This window comes from Miniopterus natalensis, chromosome 1, assembly GCF_054644295.1.
Source record: "Miniopterus natalensis isolate mMinNat1 chromosome 1, mMinNat1.hap1, whole genome shotgun sequence".
NCBI classification, from domain to species: Eukaryota; Metazoa; Chordata; class Mammalia; order Chiroptera; family Miniopteridae; genus Miniopterus; species Miniopterus natalensis.
In genome coordinates, this window is record NC_142081.1 from 41,332,239 (window position 1) to 41,351,410 (window position 19,172).

Consider the following 19,172-nt stretch of genomic DNA (forward strand, 5'->3'; position numbering starts at 1 on the left):
GTGTTCAGCATCTAATTGGTGTTCAATAAATTGTTATTGACTGACTGAATGAGAAGTCAAGTTCTTAGAAACAAAGGGAAAGCTACATAGAATGCCCCCAGATGGGCCTTGACTTCACTAAGCTTTTACTCAGTTTGCCTTATAGCAATCTATAGATTTTAGCAAACACCCTCTTTATTTATATAAGAAGGAAATGTGCATATAATTGAAATAGAAGGTAGGGTGGGATTGTTACCAGGGAGATGACAAGATCTCCATTCTTGTCTTCTTGCGGGAAAGAGTTCAATCAAGAGGCAAAGTGTAAAAAAGAAATCAAGAATTTGTTGATCACAGCAAGAATATACTTAGGACAATGAAACAAGGAAGGGCATAGAAGCAGCAACAGGAGAGCCTTGGCTGGGCTGCATTGGCTTACTGGGAAGCCAGAGAAAAGGGGACCTTGGAGACAGGTTCAGGGGGTCAGACCCACTGAACTAGAAGCCACTCTTCTCTGATCCAGGACTTATGAGGGCTAACACACTTATGTGGCCTAGTCTTGACTGTAGCTTGCCCGACTCCCTCCACACTCAAGTAGAAGCATCCAAACTCACTTGGGAATTTCTCTGGGCTTCCATGTTAATCAGAATCTTAATTCACAAAGTAAATAGTCTGGCGCCAACTCAGATGGGGAAAGAGTCTGATTAATTTTGTCACATTCTTCCACCTTGTAGGGTCACTGTTTCAGCTGTCCAGAGAGGAAACAGCCATGCAGACAGAGGACTGAGAGAGTTAATGAAGTAATGATTTACCATGGTGTGGTCAGGCGTAAGGGAACTGTCATAAGATTGTAAAGCAGCCGGGCACTAGCAACAGCTGCAAGTTATCAGCACTTGCTTGAAAAAACAAAGAGCTATCATCCAATGGTTGTTGCTACGGGGACTAAGTAAAAATACCACTTCCATGTTACAAGAGAGGAAAACTAAGGAAAATAAGGAACAAAAGATGTGGAATTCCGATGAAAGGAATTTCTGAAGCACCTAGCAGCAGCTATAGGCCTTGGGAGACTCCACCTGGGGCCGGCTATGTCACCCGTCTCACTTTCATCTTCCCCGCCACCAATCGAAAATGACCAGTACTTTCCTGAGACGGGTTAGGACTGCTTCCCACGGCGTCTAGCTCAAACTTCCACACTAGGATAAAGGGCTTCCGGAAGATTGCTTGTCGGGACTTGTAGTTCCTGCAGTTCGGGCCAGCCACCCTAGTAGCGTGCTCATTGGCTCCCAGGTCTCCGCCCCCTTCCCCTCGCAGGACGTCCGTGTCTCACGTACACACACGCAGCACGTGCCAACGCACCTCCCTAGGCCTAGGACGCAGGCGCGCGCACGCTCCCCGGCTCCCGTAGGCGGGTTTGGGATGGGGGGTGGGGAGGAGGGGAGGGAGGGGGAGGGGTCAGGTGTCTACAGTATTGGCTAGACGGCCGTGGGCCACTAAGAACGCGCTGGCCTGGCTGCCAGGCGGGTGAACTCTGCACTGGGCCTAGGGGTCGGCGGGAGGGTCCGGAGCCTGGTCAGCGCACCCTGCGAGGAGGAGTCAGGCCACTGAGACTCGGAGGACAGTAGGAGGAGAAGCCCCGGTCTAGGCCTGCCGAGATGTCTGGCTGCGGCGCTTGCAGTTGCGGAGCGGTCGCCGCGCGGCTCATCACTTCCTCGCTCGCCTCCGCGCAGAGAGGTAACGAAGTAGTACTTTACCTGAGCCTTTGGGCCGGGAGTAGACTGGCCGACTTATCGGGAGCCCGAGGAGAGCGAGAGGCCTACCCCAATACGAGGGTGTGAGGGATGCGCGGCGCTTCGTCTTGCGCCGCCTACTTTCCCTATGGAATTGGGCTCTGCCAACCTCTAGAGCAGTTGTTTCTCAAATTTGAAGTAAACTCCTGTGCTTCCCCGCCCGCGCACTCGCAGGCCTCCGGACTTTAGGGCCAGAATGTGGCCGCTTCGCAGAAACCCTGAAAGGCACAAATACTCCTCCTTTCGTTAAAAATGTCCCCAGACCCTACTCAGATCTCGGCCAAAGACGTCTGTCTGCCCTGCTGAGGTTCCTTTCCCGGAGCGTGACCGGGTTCCCCTCGGGCCTGTCGGGAGCTCAGAGACGGGCGCCGGTGAGGGGCTGCCACTGTCGGGTCCTCGGGGGCCCCGGGGCGCCGAGCCGACGTCCCGGATGCCAGACGCGCGAGATCCGCGGTGTCACTGTCATTGTGCTGCGGCTGACGCCGGGACGTAAGCAGGTCTCCGAATACTTCCCGGCGCGGGGAAAACTTCCCGGCCCCCAGGAGAGCGGCAGGGAGTTGGGGGAAAATCCCACAGAAATTGTTTAAGACACTGAGAAGTATCTTCGTTGTTTTTACAACTTGACACTCTAAGGGTAGCGCTTGTTTACCTTTACTTTCTGTTGATCAGGAGCTGTGAAAGTAGCACTCCAGCCGGGAGGTTCGGGAAAAGAAACCATTTTTTCTCTTCCCCGAATCTATGAATATCAGACTACGACGCTAGATCCTGTCATAATCACTAACTTCTAGACAAATTCGTTTTATCTTGGTTTGTCAGCTTATGACCCTTGGATAAATAAATAAAAGCCCCCTTTTCCTAAACTTTAAGTTAATTATAAAATTTTTATTGTTTACTAAATGTGCATTTTTCTGACAGTTTATTTCACAGAGGAATTAAAGGAAAATGTGGGCAGAAGCATTTTGTAAAATGATACATAAGTGTAAAGGAGTGGATTGAGTCCCAAGACCTTGTTAAACCTGAACAAGTAGATGTCTCTATTCCAGGAATTTGAGTTGCAAACACTTGACATTGACAGATATTTAAATTTATTTATTTGCCATATATTCGTTGAGGGCCTACTATGTGCTAGGCTCTGTTTTGGTGCAGGAGCTAGAGTAGTGAACAAGTCCTCACCTTCAAGGTTAAATCTGGTAGAGTAAACAAAGAATATTGTTTCTAGGAGTGGATAAAGTATGTGTGTGTTCAAGATCATTATAGAGTTTAATAATTTTACATGACAAACAGCAAAATGGTTTTCATATCGATTTAAGACTTTCCCAAGACTTAATTACATAAAATGTTTTATTTTCCATAGTAGAAAAGTCTAAAAGTCTACAATAATATAGAGATGTTTTCTTTAAGAAACTTTAAAAAACTCCAGGAGGATTATTTTTATTTAGGATTCCTGGAAGGAGTAAGAAAGGCAAAAGATAAGAAAAATCAGAATTGAACTTTAACTAGTTTATTCTTATAAACGGTAAAGAATTTCAACAACATAATAAAAAACAAACAAAAGTACTTTATTAAATATTCTAACAAGAAATTGTAAAATGAATTAAGAACAAAAGGGGATATTTCAGAGCTCCTCTGAAGTACAGTGCTATTCTCTATTTCCATTGGTTTGTCATATTAGACTTTAAAAATTTTATATGGTAGGTTGAAAAATTACTTGGTAAATTGTCATCCTAGATACTGGATCTATTTTCTTTTCCTGATGGCTTATGTGTACCAAATTGAATGTGTTTTTCCTCGTTAGTTTCTTTGAGTATGAAATCTATTGTAATGAGAAATTTTAAATATTTTTTCTATCCAAGTCGCTGGTGTTTTTCCATTTTAATGTATATTTTAAAAAATGTATTTTGCATATATAACAGTCAGTTTGTTTTCTAAATATGTGTATTCAGAAATGCTTGATTCCGTTTAAAAGATTCTGAATGAATGACAGTATTTGGTCTGAATTTGGCTGTGAGAATTGTGGGATCAGGTGATTTTCTGCTTTCTGCCCTTGTCTGTTTAAAAGGTGTCACCTCATGAGGATGTGATGATATGAAGATTCTCAAACATGTTGTCCATAATTTTCATGATTGTTACATAATATGCCTAGGTATTTATTTTAATTCTCTCTCCCTCTCTCTGTATTTAAATACAGTACGATTTAAATAAGGCAAGGTGAATAAATGATACAGCTTTTTTATTGCAAATTATTTCTTAATCAACATTTCTTTTCTTGGCATATTCCATCTTCAGACCAGCAGATTAGCCTTAGTGAAAACTCATCAAACATTTTTAAACTTGAGGAAAGCTATCATAGGAGTGATATTATTATTATTTTTTTTTTATGAAGAAGTATTCCTGCCCTAGCTGGTTTGGCTCTGTGGTTAGAGCGCTGGTCCGAGGACTGAAGGGTCCTGGGTTCGATTCCAGCCAAGGGCATGTACCTCCGTTGCAGGCTCAATCCCTGGCCCTGGTCAGGACAAATGCGGAAGGCAACCAATTGATGTCTCTCTCACATCAATGTGTCTCCCTCTCCCTCCCCCTCTCCCTCTCTTTTCCATTCTCTCTGAAAAGCAATGGAAAAGATATTGTCTGGTGAGGACTGGAAAAAAAAAAGTATTCTGGATTCATGAAACAATAACCTGGGCATAAAATGGAATTTTGAGGTTAATAAAAGCAATAAGCATATACTAAGTTGCTGGTTGGTTGTGAGATTTGAATTTTTTTCCCAATTTGTGTTAGAGATTAGAGGCCAAGTTAGGCATTGATTTGCCATTACATCAGTTGTTATGCACTTAAGTATTGTCACTGCAAATAGATAATTAAAAAATTTCCATTAGTTCTTTCACTCTATTTCTAAAATATAAGTTAAAGATTGGTTTATCTTTTAAACTGAATCATTTGCATGTTTTTGGAGAATGCTTAATTCAAGATTGAATATAGGCAGTCAAATATTTTAAAGTTGAATAAATAACTCCTAGTTTTTAATAGCCCGAAAATAAGTTTACCTTATTCTGATATTTCTGTTTAAAAATACCCACTCTGAAACTCAGAAAGCTTTATATGTATAAAAGAAGTTTTGTATATGGTTTAACTTTTAACTGTCTTTTGTCATTGCTGCCAACTAATTTTTCGAGATACACTTTACAGAAATACTTCCCTTTTTGGCTTTTAGGGTTTTTTCATTCAGGGTGTACAGGCCTCCAAAGGGATCTAGGGATAGAATTCAGAGGTTCTGTGAAATTTATTTTCACTAATCTTGATGTGAATGAAATACAGCATTTCCTTTTATTCTGAATGTAGGTGACAAACCTACAGTAGTCTCAGTATCTGTGAATTTGTCACCAATCAAAATTACAAATATTTCCATATGACATTTACAGTTGCATATATCTCAAAGTATTATTTATACTTTTCACACATTTGAAATCATGGTAGTTATTATAAGAGCTGCTAGATCTTATTTAATTTACTAGTAAAGAATAATATTTTAAAAATATTTTTATAACTACTTCAGCATAATCGGTTTTCTTTGTTATGTATTTTATTCTATACACTTATAAACATTCTGAGAAGGGGCCTATCCATAGGCTTCACCCGACTGCCAAAAGGGTTTGTGGCGTAAAAAGGGTTAAAAACTCCTGATTAGTTTGCTGCAGTGATTTCTGTGAAGGTTTATATGATTGGTGAGTGACTGGGTATTTAAATTGTTTAGCACAGTGGTTTAAAAAGTGTGGTCCCCACACCAGCAGCATCATCTGGGAACTTGTTAGAAATGCATTCTTGGGTTCTACCTCATACCTTCTGAATCAGGACCAGGGAAGATCCCCTACCATGTTTTAACAAGCTCTCCAGGTGATTCTGATGCATGCTCAAGTTTGAAAACCACAGGTTTAGTATTTATGGCATTTTGTTGGTATAGCCCATAGATTATAGAAAGTTAAAACTACCATACCATCAGGGCCAGCAAAGAAATTCTTAAATTTAGAAGTTTAAATGACACAAACGTGTTTTTCAGATATTTTCTGTGATGACTGCATGGTTGCATTGGTTTCATATGTTGCTTGATAAGTTATTTAAGGGGAAAGACTAATTTTTCTTCCTATTCAAGTAGACTTTAAAAGGATTATGCTCATAATTTTTATTTCTCTTAAAGTCCCAAAGATAATTTCCTTTCAGTTATTTTCTAATAATATTAGCTATCGTAAGTTGTTAAACACTATTTTAAAAGACATATATATTTTTTTTGTTAATCTTCACCTGAGGATATTTTTTCCATTGATTTTTTTTTTTTTTTTTTTAGAGAGAGTGGAAGGGAGGAGGGGGGAGAGAGAGAGAGAGGGAGAAAGAGAAATATCCATGTGAGAGAGACACATCAATTGGTTGCCGCATGCGCCCCAACTAGGGCTGGGGATCGAAACCCCAACTCAGGTACCTGCCCTTGACCGGGAATCAAACCCAAGACCCTTCGGTGCTCCAGCCAATGCTCTAATCACTAAGCCACACTGGCCAGGGCAAAAAGATATAAATTATATTGTAAATAGGAAATAATATACGCACTGTATGTGATAATTCAGTGTTGTTTTGTCTAAACATCCAAGTACAAATAGCCTCACATAATGTGTTATAATTGTAGTTTTCTTTGTGAATCCATTGTAATGGCTCAATTAAAAAAGTTATACTTGTTATGTAGATTATAATTTTATTTTGCTACCTTTCATACGAATTTATTATGAACATTTTCAAACACACACAAAATAGAACAGTGAACTGCCAAATACCAATCACCCAGCCTCAACGTCCATTAACTTTCTGCATTCTTGATTCATCTATTTCTCTCCCCCATTACTTTTTCTAGACTTTTTTTATATTGTTCTAGTCTTTAAAATCATATTATGTCCTTGGAAAAACATTAATGTTCAGCTTAAAATTTATGAACTACCTTAAATCTCATTCTAATGAGATGGTAATGCGATTGTCATTTACTGTAAAAAATGGAAAAATAGTAGTTATCAAAATATTTTTAAAATATTCTTTACTTAAAAAAATCAATTGTATTTTTTAAAATTAATTTTCAAGTGTAATAGTGTTAAGCAAACTTTTACAGTCTATGGATTAGGGACTGGGGGTGACATAAACCTTATACCTTTTTCGCGATTTATAGAGATGAGAAAATTTGGTTCCTCCTATTTGTATCTTTCCTGAGAAGTTCGATGGCTCAGTTTTGTACTTTGTGGAACAGGTGATGGCCTAGGGCAGTGATTTTCAGCCCTTCTTATCTCATGGCATACATAAACTAATTACTAAAATTCTGCAGCACACCAAAAAACATTTTTTGCTGATCTGACAAAAAATAGGTATAATTTTGATTAATTTACAAAAAAAATAGTACAGTAATTACCTTTTTGCTGCAAAGTGACTTAAAAATTTCTTTAAACATTTATTGATTTTTAGAGAGGGAAGGAGGGAGAGAGGAGAGAGAGAGAGGGAGAGAGAAAGAAACATCAATGTGTTGTTCCACTTATTTATGTATTCATTGGTTGATTCTTGTATGTACTCTGACTGGAGATCAAACCCCAAACCTTGGCAAATTGGGATGATCTAACCAACTGAACTACCCAGCTAGGGCTCAAAGTGACTTTTAAAAAAATCAGGTGTCTATACCTGTATATAAGTCTTTCTGGTACCAAGAATTAACAGTCAGACACAACCTTATAATGTGAAAGGACCAATAAGATGTAACTCTATTATATGACCTATATATTTATGGTTCAAGACAGGGCATTAGTACTGGACTGCTATTGGTGTTGGCTGTTGTCATTTTTTTATTTGACAGTCTAAGGAAAAAGAGGTTGGTGCCCCTGGCTAAATAGTCAGGTATTGCACATTTTAGAAATTCTTGTGGCATACTGGTTGAAAATCACTGGCCTAGGGTGATAAAACTAAAGAAACTAGTTATTCTAACATTGTATACTGTTGGAAAATTGGAATTAATAAAGCCAGTTATATAACTAAGCAGTTGTTTTTGACTGGTTTGAAGGACATGATTTTAAAACAGTTTTTGGCTTTGGATACAATACATACATATGTGCATGATCTCTTAAAAATTCTAACAGGTGTAGAAATAAAAATTTAAAGCCTGAGTTGAGAATTTTACAGGGAATAAGATGACGGAGGCAAAAAGACAGTATCTTAAATTTAAGTATTAATATTAACACACATACCCTCTTCGTTGTTTACTTTATTACCTCCTAACAGCACTCTGGTAAACTGCTAGGAAACATCTTCCTTGGCGGTTCATTAATATAGGTTAGCTTATGCAAGGTTCTGAGTATCCCTACTGTACTGAAATCTGTGGCATGTTGTTTAACCTAGGACCATACAGTTTCTTGTGTAAGAACACTTTTAAATACCAGCTTAGGAAGTGCTGCCTCACAGTATGCAGTATGGCTCTTTACCATTGCCTATAATTTATTTTGGGGTTTATTTTGTATTTATATAAAAAAAAACAGATCAGCAAACAATGATCCCCTGAACCAAATCTGGCCACACCCCTTGGTTTACATATTGTTTACATTTACATTTACATTTACTTTCCTGTTATAGGCAGAGTAGTTAGGACTGAGACTTTGTGGCCCACAAAATATGTAGTATCTTGGTCCTTTACAGAAAAAGCTTGCTAAATAATAGCCTATATTCATTTAAAGAATTTTAACTTTATGTCACAAGGTTAAAATCTTTGAAAGCAGAATGGTGGTTACACAATATTTACTGAATTACGTATTTTTCTGTAAGATTGAAATATTTCATTAAAATATGTTTTAATAAACAGCACATAACTTTTCAAAGAACATTCAAAGTTTGTTTCCATTGTTGCAGATTTTACCCCAATATAAACAAAGAGACAGACAAGAATTCATGTCAATTGCTTATTCTCATTGGTAGAAATAATATAAGAATAAGAATATAGGACATAAATCATCTTTTCCTCCTACAAGTGAGGCAGATATTGAACTACTTATCTCAAACTTTGAAAGTCACTCATTGTTACGACCTTGGTGGTCTTTCTTCACTTCCAAAGAACAGGCCTGAGAAGGAAAAAAACATTTTTATTCACCTGGAATCTGTCCAAGGCCCAGGTCTGGCCTATTTTTGAGAGGGCTTTGCCTCTGATGGCATCACTATTTTCTTTACCGGTTTGTACTATTGTGAAAACTGTAGCTTTTTCAACCGCCTTTATGCTTAAGGAATTTTTGTTTCCAGGGTATTTATTGAAAGAATGTTAATATTTGATGTGTAGACTAATACATTTTATTATACTTTCAGGTATTTCTTGTGGTCGCATTCATATACCCGTTTTAGGAAGGTTTGGGACCTTTGAAACTCAGATTCTACGAAGAGTTCCTTTTAGAACTTTTTCAGAAACACCAGCATACTTAGCCTCAAAAGATGGGATAAGTAAAGATGGCTCTGGAGATGGAAATAAGGTATTTTATCTGTACTGGCATCTATACACATATTTGAATTCACTTCTTTAAGCAATTAAATATAATAAAAGTACTCTATCTCAGTGGTTTATATGTTTTCTGTGGAAAACGTGATATATATAAAATGATCTGAAGAATTTTATGTAATTTTATTTTGTGTTTCAGTTTGAAGCATTGAACTTAGTAAGCCATAATTAAAAATTTTAACACCCCAAAGTAGTAAAGAAGCTTCATTAACCTATGGAGTCAGTCTGTAGAGCTGAATTAGGAATAGCCATCATTTCCTGCTTTATACAACTTTTACAATTCATAATAGTGTAAACCAGGGGTGGGGAATGTCTGGCCTGCGGGCTATATAATCATTTGGTCTGGCCCTGCCAAGGCAACCACAGGCGGGACTTGAAATTCAATAAATCTAGGAGCTTTTTTCATAGCTAATTTTTAAGTTGATAATTTTGTATGTCCCGCGAACGATGTTACAAATATCCAAATGGCCCTTGGCAGAAAAAAGTTTCCCCACCCCTGGTGTAAACCCCAATTCACCCTCTACCTGAAAATCTTGGATATCTCTGTGACAATACTGGGCTACTGTGTAGCTAGCAAGTAGATGATTGGTGATTGTATTGGGTCAGCAAATTATTTATTATCAGTTTTTTTATTATGTGAATTTGACTGACATTTGAGCTAATATTATATGCCAGACAAAATGCTCGGTGCTTTCATATTCGCACTTAACCCTGACAGTGACTCTCTGAAGTAGGTAATATTATCTTTATTTTAATGATGAAAAAAGTTAGATTCAAGAAAGTTAAGAATCACTACGTGCTGTGATAATAATACCCAATTCAATTTCACTGAAAATGTAGTTTTATACTTATAGTAATTTTTTTCCTAGTTCTTATTGAGTCACTGAAAGAAAGCTATTTATTATACATGTCGGCACATACTTACATGTGCCAGCAATAGTAGAGATATAAATTATGTGAATAATTCCACTCTAGAAATTATAAAAATTAGAAGATTAATTATAAACTATATTGTTTATATTTAAGTTTACATATAAAATGGTTGCCTGAAAATAATAATTGACATTCTCTTTTTTCCTTCTCCAAAAACATTAGAAATCAGTGAGTGAGGGAAGCAGTAAAAAGTCAGGCTCTGGGAATTCTGGGAAAGGTGGAAACCAGCTGCGCTGCCCTAAATGTGGTGACTTGTGCACACATGTAGAGACCTTTGTGTGTAAGTATTCTGTTTTTTCTGTGGAAAAAAACTATTTATTATATATGCTGGCACATACTTACATGTGTGAGCAATAATAGAATGTGCCTTCTGTGGAAGGGAGAGAGAAAGAGAGAGAAACATCGATGTGAGAGACACATTGATTGGTTTCCTCCTGCATGTGGTCTGACCTGGGCCGGGGATGGAGCCTGCAACCGAGGTACATGCCCTTGGCCAGAATCGAACCCAGGACCCTTCAGTCTGTGAGCCAGCACTCTAACTGCTGAGCCAAACTGGTTAGGAAGAATTCAGATTTATTGAATGAGGCCCTGGCCATGTAGCTCAGTTGGTTAGAGCGTCCTCCTGATATGCCAGGGTTGCCTCTTTGATCCCCGGTCAGGGCACATACAAGAATCAACCAATGAATGCATAAATAAGAGGAACAGCAAACCAATATCTCTCTTCCCCTCCCTTCCTCTCTCTCTAAAACCAATTAAAAAAAATTCTTGAGTGAAAGACTTTGCTTATAATTTACAAAGCAATTGAAAAATAAGTTGTTGAAGGGGTAGCATTTAGTGAATTAAATAATACAGTTCTGGAGGGGTGGTCTATAATTGATGAACATTTGATTGAATAAAGTAACTATATTAGGTTGCCACGCAGATTTATACAACAATCAAATGTAGAAAACACAAGAAAGTAAAGTTCTTTGTGATTTCCAAGAGGGTACCATTTCCTTGATATAAGAGAACCAAATATTTTTCAAAGCTAAAGCTATTAAGTTCACAGATTTACAAAACACTAAACAAAAACTCTTTATTTTTAAGAAAAAAGTACTTTTTTTCCCCCCGTTTTCTGTTCTTGGCATAAATTTTCATCCTTTCCAGTGGAACCAAAGCCTCCTGAACCCTTTTCAGTGTCATCTAGAACTTGAACTTCCTCTATTTCTGGATTAAAAAATCCATTCACAAATGAGCTATGTAATTCGGTCACCTTTTTTTACTTTAAACTCTTCTTTGCTAAAATTAAACAGTACAACAACTATTTCCTATAATCTTCATTTATGACACCAGCTCCTACATCTATGAAGTGTTTTGCAGCCAAGCCAGAATGTGGAGCTACTCTTCCATAGCCAGAAGGAAGAGCTATCTGAATGTTGGTTTTCACAATGGTTTTCTCCATAGGCACTGTATAGGTAATAGCCCACTGCATGCAGACCCCTTGGTTGTGGCAGTGGCATGCTCCAAGAGCCTGGTGAAGCCACTTGCAGGTGTTTGTTTATTTTTTTTATTTTTATTTATTTATTTTTAAAAATATATCTTTATTGATTTCAGAGAGAGGAAAGGAGAGGGAGAGAGAGAGATAGAAACATCAATGATGAGAGAGTCATTGATCGGCTGCAGCCTGAAACCCGGGCATGTGCCCTGACCGGGAATCGAACCCTGATCACCTGGATCCTAGGTGGACGCTTAACCACTGAGCCACGCCCTGCCAGGCTGCAGGTGTTTCTTTAGAGCACAGCATGGCAGAGCAGAACAGAGGTGGGATGCGGGTGGGGGGAGAGGCAGAGGGAATGAGAGGGTGCAGGGCTGGATTTTGTGAGTTTTCATGCATGTAACCATTAAACTGTACAAGAACCAAGTCTTATTTATTCTGTACTTATTATTCCATTCTTCACATACCTATTGATCATCTCAAAACTAGAGAGGTCAGTCATTCAAATATTAAGGTATTTTCCTTCTCTGAGTACTTTTCAGAGGAGCTATTCTCTCAGTTCTAGAAAATGTCTGATAATCATTAATGATTCTGACACTAAGAGAAGGAAGAAATCAACAGTCCTACTTTTGCTTAGTGTCTGTAATTCTTTCTGAAATGCAAAGATGTTACTATAGATACTTTGCTTAATGAATCCAATAACTAATTTCCTGTGTGATTAGAGGTAATGGTAATGACTTGAGTAAATTACATTATACTACCATGTCAGCCTTCCTATACAGTTCAATTATGAAAAGGTTGATGGTAAGGTTTGGCAGAAGTTTCAGTTTCTGATGATTAGCTGGAGAGGATTCTCTGTATTCTAACCCGTATGTATGTATGTATGTATGTATGTATGTATGTATGTATGTATGTATGTATGTGTGTGTGTGTGTGTGTGTGTTTAAATCTTTATTGATTTCAGAGAGAGGAAGGGAGAAGGAGAGAGAGAGAAACATCAATGATGAGAGTCATTGATAGGCTACCTCCTGCATGTCCCCTACCGGGGACTGAGCCCACAACCTGGGCATGTGCCCTGACAGGAAATTGAACAGCAATCTCCTGGATCCTAGGTCAATGCTCAGCTGCTGAGCCATGCTGGCTGTTCTTCTAACCCAAATATTGAGACTTCAGTTATAGTTTCACATTTATCACTAATATTAATTGTCCACTATATGAAAAAGTACTACATGTAGCATGTTTTTCCAGTTTTGGAGGATTTTTAAAGTAGTTGCATTGTATAGCTGCAGTGTTAGAGGTTCTGTTTATAATTTTTACCTAGTAAGAGATCAAAGAGAAAAGTTAGTTTGAATGAACATTAATTTGAATTGCAACATAAAATGAAAGTGGTAGAACTGGGTGACATAACTTCTAAATAACATTTGCTATTAACAGAATTTGGTGTGATATAATAAAGTTCTCAAAAATCTGAGAAATGCTCAATTCATAATGGCAGCGTCATATATATTTTAATCAAGAGATTTTCCCTTTTTTTTCCAGAGAAAGATTTCAAAATGTTAATTTAAAATGTTATTTTATTGATTTTAGAGAGGAGGGGAGAGGGGGAGAGAGAGAAAACATTGATGAGAGAGAGAAACATCACTTCCATCGGCTGCCTCCTGCACGCCCTCTACTGGGAATTGAGCCTGAAACCTGGGCATGTGCCTGGATCAGGAATCGAACTGATGACGTTGGTGCATGGGAAGACGTTCAACCAACTGAGCCACACTGGCGAGGGCCATAAACATCTTTTTATGTGCTTTTTGTCAGTTACAGTTCTTTTGTGAATGGCCTGTTTAGGTAATTGTCTACTTTGTCATTTTTAATTACCCAAGGAATAGATGTATATATCCCCCTTTTTGAAAAAGTAGAACATTATAGATAAAGCTAAAGATATATTTCTGTAAATATCTTCATCAAACATAAAACTTTTTAAAAGCATAAATGCTAACATATTGTTCATGTTTTTGCAAATTTTTTTTTCTTTCAATTCAGCAATATTTTGAAAAGTATATATGTTACTACATATGTCTAGTCCTTTTTAAATTTTTTCTGAGGTTTTAGTCTTTTTATTTTTTTATTTTTATCCTTACCCAAGAATATGTTTTTTATTGATCCTAGAAAGAGAGGGAGAGAGAGAAACGTCGATGTGAGAGAAACAACGATCATTTGCCTCCTATATGACCTGACCAGGGATGGAAATCACAACCTTTTAGTGTCCAGCATGATGCTCCAACTGACTAAACCCCCTGGCCAGGGCTGTGTCTGGATTCTTTTATTTAGCATGTTTTCAAGATTCATTTGTGTTGCATTATGTCAGTACTTTATTGCTTTTTATGGCTGAATGGTAGTATTTTATTGTCCATTCATTGATGTCCATCAATGATGTTTGTAACTGCTGGCTATTATGAATAATGCTTCTGTGCCCTGGCCGGTGGAGCCTAGTGGTTAGAGCATTGGCCCTTGCCCTGAAGGGTCATGGGTTCAATTTCTGGTTAAGGGCACATAGCTGGGTGGCAGGTTCAATCCCTGCCCCAGTTGAGGTGCATGCAGGAGGCAAACGATTGATGTGTTTCTCTCACATTAATGTTTCTCTCCCTTTTGCTCTCCCTCCTCCCTCTCCCTCTCTCTCCCTCCCTCCCTCTCCCCCCACCCTCGTTCCCTTTCACTCTCTCTAAAATATCAATGGAAAAAATACCCTCGAGTGAGGATTAACCTCCCCCCCCCCCAAATAATGCTACTATGAATATTTGTGTACACATTTTTTTGTGTGTTTTGACTTTTCTTGAGTATATGCTTAGGAATGGAATTGCTGGGTGAAATGGTAACTCTATGTTTAGCTTTTTAAGGAACTGCGAAACTGTTTTTCACAGAGACTGTACCATCCTACAACCCAACTGGCAATGTATAAGGGTTCCAATCATTCCACATCCTCTTCAACACTTACTATGTATCTTTTTTATTGTAGGCATCATAGAAATTTGATTTACATTTCCCTAATGAATAAAGATGTTAAGCATCTTTTCATGTGTTTATTGTTCATTTGTTTTCTTTGGAGAAAAGTATGTAAATCCTATGTTCATTTTTAAATTGGATTATCTTTTTATTGTTGAATTATAATAGTGCTTTATATATTTTAAATACTAGACTTTTATCCATATATGTGATTTGCAAATATTTTCTCTCATTCTATGGGTAGTTCTTTCCTTTTAAATGCTCTATAGCATGAATCAGCAAACTTTTGTTATAAAAGGCGGAATAGTAAATATTTTAGGCTTTATGGGTCATATGGTCTCCTTTACTGTTGTAGTGCAAAAGCAACCACAGACAATGTTAATGAATGAGGATGGCTGTGTTCTAATAAAACTTTGTATATGGACACTGAAATTTGAATTTCATATAATTTTCATTGACATTTTTTCCCAAAATATAAAAATAATTTTTAGCTCATGGATCTTGCTGTATATATTCAGTCTCACAAGTGTATTTGTAGTAATGTTTATATTTTCTTATAGTGGTATTACTCTTGCTTGACTTGTTGAAATAAAATACCATTTTTATAGATACCATTATGAATGTATAGAAAATCATCAGAAATTGAAATTAATAATATCTAAGAAAGTTTTAATTATAATGACTAAGATACACTATTCTTTAGCCCATTTAAAAAATAACTTTTCAGCCTAGCAGCCATGGGCCTGTGATTGAGCGTCAATGTATGAACTGGGAGGTTACAGTTCGATTCCCAGTCAGTCCCAGTTTCAGGCTTGATCCCCAGTAGGGGTCCTGGGGCGGTCAGGAGGCAGCCAATCAGTGACTCTCTCATCATTGATGTTTCTGTCTCTCTTCCTCTCCCTTCATCTCTCTGAAATCAATGAAAGCATAATAAAAAAAAAGAACTTTCTTTGGAGAAAAGTATTTAAATCCTATGTTCATTTTTAAATTGGATTACCTTTTTATTGTTGAGTTATAATAGTGCTTTATATATTTTAAATACTAGACTATTCATGTATGAATAGTCTTCTCACTTTTATTTAAGTTAGAGCCTTTAGTTTTTATGTTTATGCATATAATACTTTTTGAAGGCTACTGCACTTATGTGTCTCATAGGGTGGGAATGAAATTTTTCTGTAGTTTTGGAAATTTTGTGTTGGACCCTGAAACTTGTCTAAAATCATGAAAATCTTTCATTTAAACAAATCTCCTAAAAATGTTTTTACAAGGTAGTCTCTCTGTTGTTGGCATACTATACAAGCATGTTTACTGGGATCAGTATTCTGTATATAAAGGAATGTAGGATATTTGTAGTTATCATTTAAAGAAAAGAGGTTTATTTATCCCCAGATAATTTAACAAAATTAGATTTTTTGCCCTTAGTTTTTAAGAGTAAAAATATGCATTGCAGTGCTTGTTTTTTTTAAATGGCATTTTGATAAATAAAATTGAGTCTTTGAAGTTGGGTATATGTTGAATATGTAAAATTATATTGCAAATATTCAAGTAGAATTTAAGGAACCCTTTAACAGTAAGCCAAGAAGAATGTTATTTGTTAGTGTTTAATCTTTCCCTTTGACCTAATTTCTTTAGAGAAGTATTTTGTTCGTGTGTTCTCAAGCCAGATTTTCTTGTCACATAGCCTGAATTAAATCAGAGGTTTCTCTGCCCTTTAATCCTTACCCTGTTTACCATCACTAACAGTTGCAAGCTGGTGCCTCATAGAATAAAGGCATTGATTCTTTCCCATTGATGGGACATGGTGATAATGTATTTGGGCTTGGGTTAATTGAAGGTACTTGAAATAGCTTGATATTTTCTTTAGGTAAGCATTTCCTCTCCTGGTTTAAAATTTGCTGCTAGAATTTATCCTGAATAAATTTTTAATTGTCCTTGTGTTCAAGAATGAACATACAAGAACTAAGTTGATTGGATTAAAAATTACATTTATGTTTTGATTGTGGAATTGTCTATTTTTTAAAATTTAGATTATTTTATGAAGATTTAGGTGTGTTTGCCAGTGTAGTTTTTCTTCTAATCTGTGTTATAATATTCCCAAAGGAGAGAGATTATCATAGTTTTAAAAATTCTTTTTCTTTGCAATTTTACCTGTCTACTTATATTACACCAAAAATATACTATCTAGACCTACCAACATGTAACTAATTTCTGTGTATCATTTGCTTTGTATCTGTTAATAGTCTGTCTGGGTTTCTCTACTATCATGCTGCTTTCTGAGTTCCCTGGTTACCATTAGTAGGGGTGGGCTTGGAGAAGATTAAGAGTATATGGCCATATGTCTACATCCTAAAGCTGTGTTTTAGAAAGAGAGAAAGGAAGAAATCACTTTTGGTTTAACACAGGATATTCTATAGTTGATGTGTTGCCACTAAGAAAGCATTTTTACCCTCACTTTTAACTGCCTTTGTGTTGTTTTCAAAAGCTGTATAATTATCTTTAAGTAAGTATGACTCAGTGGTTTTTAGGTCAAAGAAATAGGAATTAGTGGAAGTATTAAAGATAAAAATAACATAGGTATGAAATACCTTTACCTTTTTACCAAGTTAAGGTTTTATAAAATGCTCATAGGTTGCCTGGCTGGGCGTGGCTCAGCAGTTGAGCATTGACCTAGGATCCAGGAGATCACGGTTTGATTCCCAGTTAGGGCACATGCCCAGGTTGCAGGCTTGATCCCCAGTCAGGGGGCATGCAGGAGGCCGTTGATCAATGGCGGCTCTCTCATCATTGATGTTTCTATCTCTCTCTCTCCCTTCCTCTCTCTGAAATCAATAAAAATATATTTTAAAAAATGCTTATAGGTTTGAAAAGAACCTAAGGAATGTACTTTTTTATATTTTTAGGGATTAGAATCGATTTCTTTCTTTCAACTTCTGTTTATGTTTAAAATTTTTAATAAAATGTTGGGGGAAAATTAATTTACTTGTATTTTACTTTTTTCACAGTTTGTTCACATATTTCAATGGAATAAACAATTAACATTCTTACCATGGTGGTTTTAAAAATTAACTTTAGTGTTTGGGAAGTTGAAAGACTCTCTCTGTCTTTTCTCTTAATGGGTTATATCATAAAATGAAAGAACCTAGTGGAAATGAAGTATATGTAGCAGACTGAACTCATCTGTCTTTATTATCTATCTTAGATGTAAACTAGGCTGTTTGTTGTGGCTCGTGGAGTGAACTACAAGCCTACTTTTTGTCAAGTACATAGTTTTCATTTGCAGTGAATCTTTTAGGTGAAACACTAGTTGAATTACTTATTTTTCTCTGCTCACTTTCCTTTTCTTTTACAGCATCCACCCGTTTTGTGAAGTGTGAAAAATGTCACCATTTTTTTGTTGTGCTATCTGAAGCAGACTCAAAGAAAAGCGTAATTAAAGAACCAGAATCGGCGGCAGAAGCTGTAAAATTGGCATTCCAACAGAAACCTCCTCCTCCTCCCAAGAAGGTATAAAGTCTTACAAGCATTTGATCTTGAAAACATTTCATTGCTCCCCTCTCCTCAGTTTATATTGGATCTTAATACTAGTATTTAAACACACATATTGTAAGTTATTAATATGGACTATATTTGGCTAAATTGTTTTTGATATTTGATACTTGGAATTTAGGTATGGAGTCCATTGCTTTTTTCCCATGTCATGATTACTGTATTCAGTAGCAATGAAATGTAGTTGGATGATTATTAAAATAGTGTTATACTAAATATAAATATAAAATAGTGTTAATACTAAATTAACTTAAAATGATAACCTTCAAATAGAGCAACTTTGGATTTATTTTTGTTAGTTTGAGCACCTAAATAATACCAGCTTGCAATTCCCCCCCCCTCATTAAATTAGTCTACTTCATGGTAAAAGCCTCAGGCTAACAATGAGTGATTTTTTTCATGGCCAGTATGCTGGCACTCTCCTCTGCAGCACTGTGGCTTTTGCTACTGGGCTCTTTCCAGGAGTCTCAGACAGATTGTGATTTGGCTGTATGAAATGCAACAGAGTGTGCCACCAGCTCCATTGGGTGGGTGCTTGGTGTGCACTTTCTGAGAACGGAGCCCTGCTCCTGGGCTGTGTGCCTGTGTTCTGGCATATCGCAGATGTTTGTCCTCTTTGGTCATTTCTCATCCTCTGCCTCGGTGTAGCTTTCTTCTACTCTGTTTTGATAGTAGTGCATTTGTGTCTTCACCCAAATGTGCTGTGGAAGATTTAGTAATTCATGAGTGTAGTTTGTGAGGAATGAAGATTTTTAAAAAACTATAAATATGCTCTATAAACTATGCATATGCTCAACAATTAAAAGAATTTGTCATGTAAAAATAAATAATGTAATAGAAAAGATAGCCATTAAACTTTATGTTCTCTACTAATTTGTGTAGACTTTAGACATCTGAGTCAAAGTTCTAGAAAATT

General features: G+C 37.0%; 1 protein-coding gene across 3 annotated transcripts in view; it reads left to right on the forward strand.

Moving 5' to 3' along the window:
* Window positions 1-1,458: 1,458 nt before the first annotated feature.
* The window catches only part of CLPX (caseinolytic mitochondrial matrix peptidase chaperone subunit X), a 38,296-nt gene continuing 20,582 nt past the window's right edge, over window positions 1,459-19,172 (forward strand). For 2 of the 3 annotated variants that reach the window (XM_016208612.2, XM_016208614.2), the window contains exons 1-4: window positions 1,459-1,707; window positions 9,123-9,283; window positions 10,405-10,522; window positions 18,060-18,214. In XM_016208612.2, the coding sequence (XP_016064098.1) occupies window positions 1,629-1,707; window positions 9,123-9,283; window positions 10,405-10,522; window positions 18,060-18,214 (513 nt within the window). In that variant the 5' untranslated portion in view covers window positions 1,459-1,628. Of the gene's footprint in view, window positions 1,708-3,659; window positions 3,907-9,122; window positions 9,284-10,404; window positions 10,523-18,059; window positions 18,215-19,172 lie in introns of those variants that run through there. The other variant, XM_016208613.2, reaches the window with a different exon arrangement.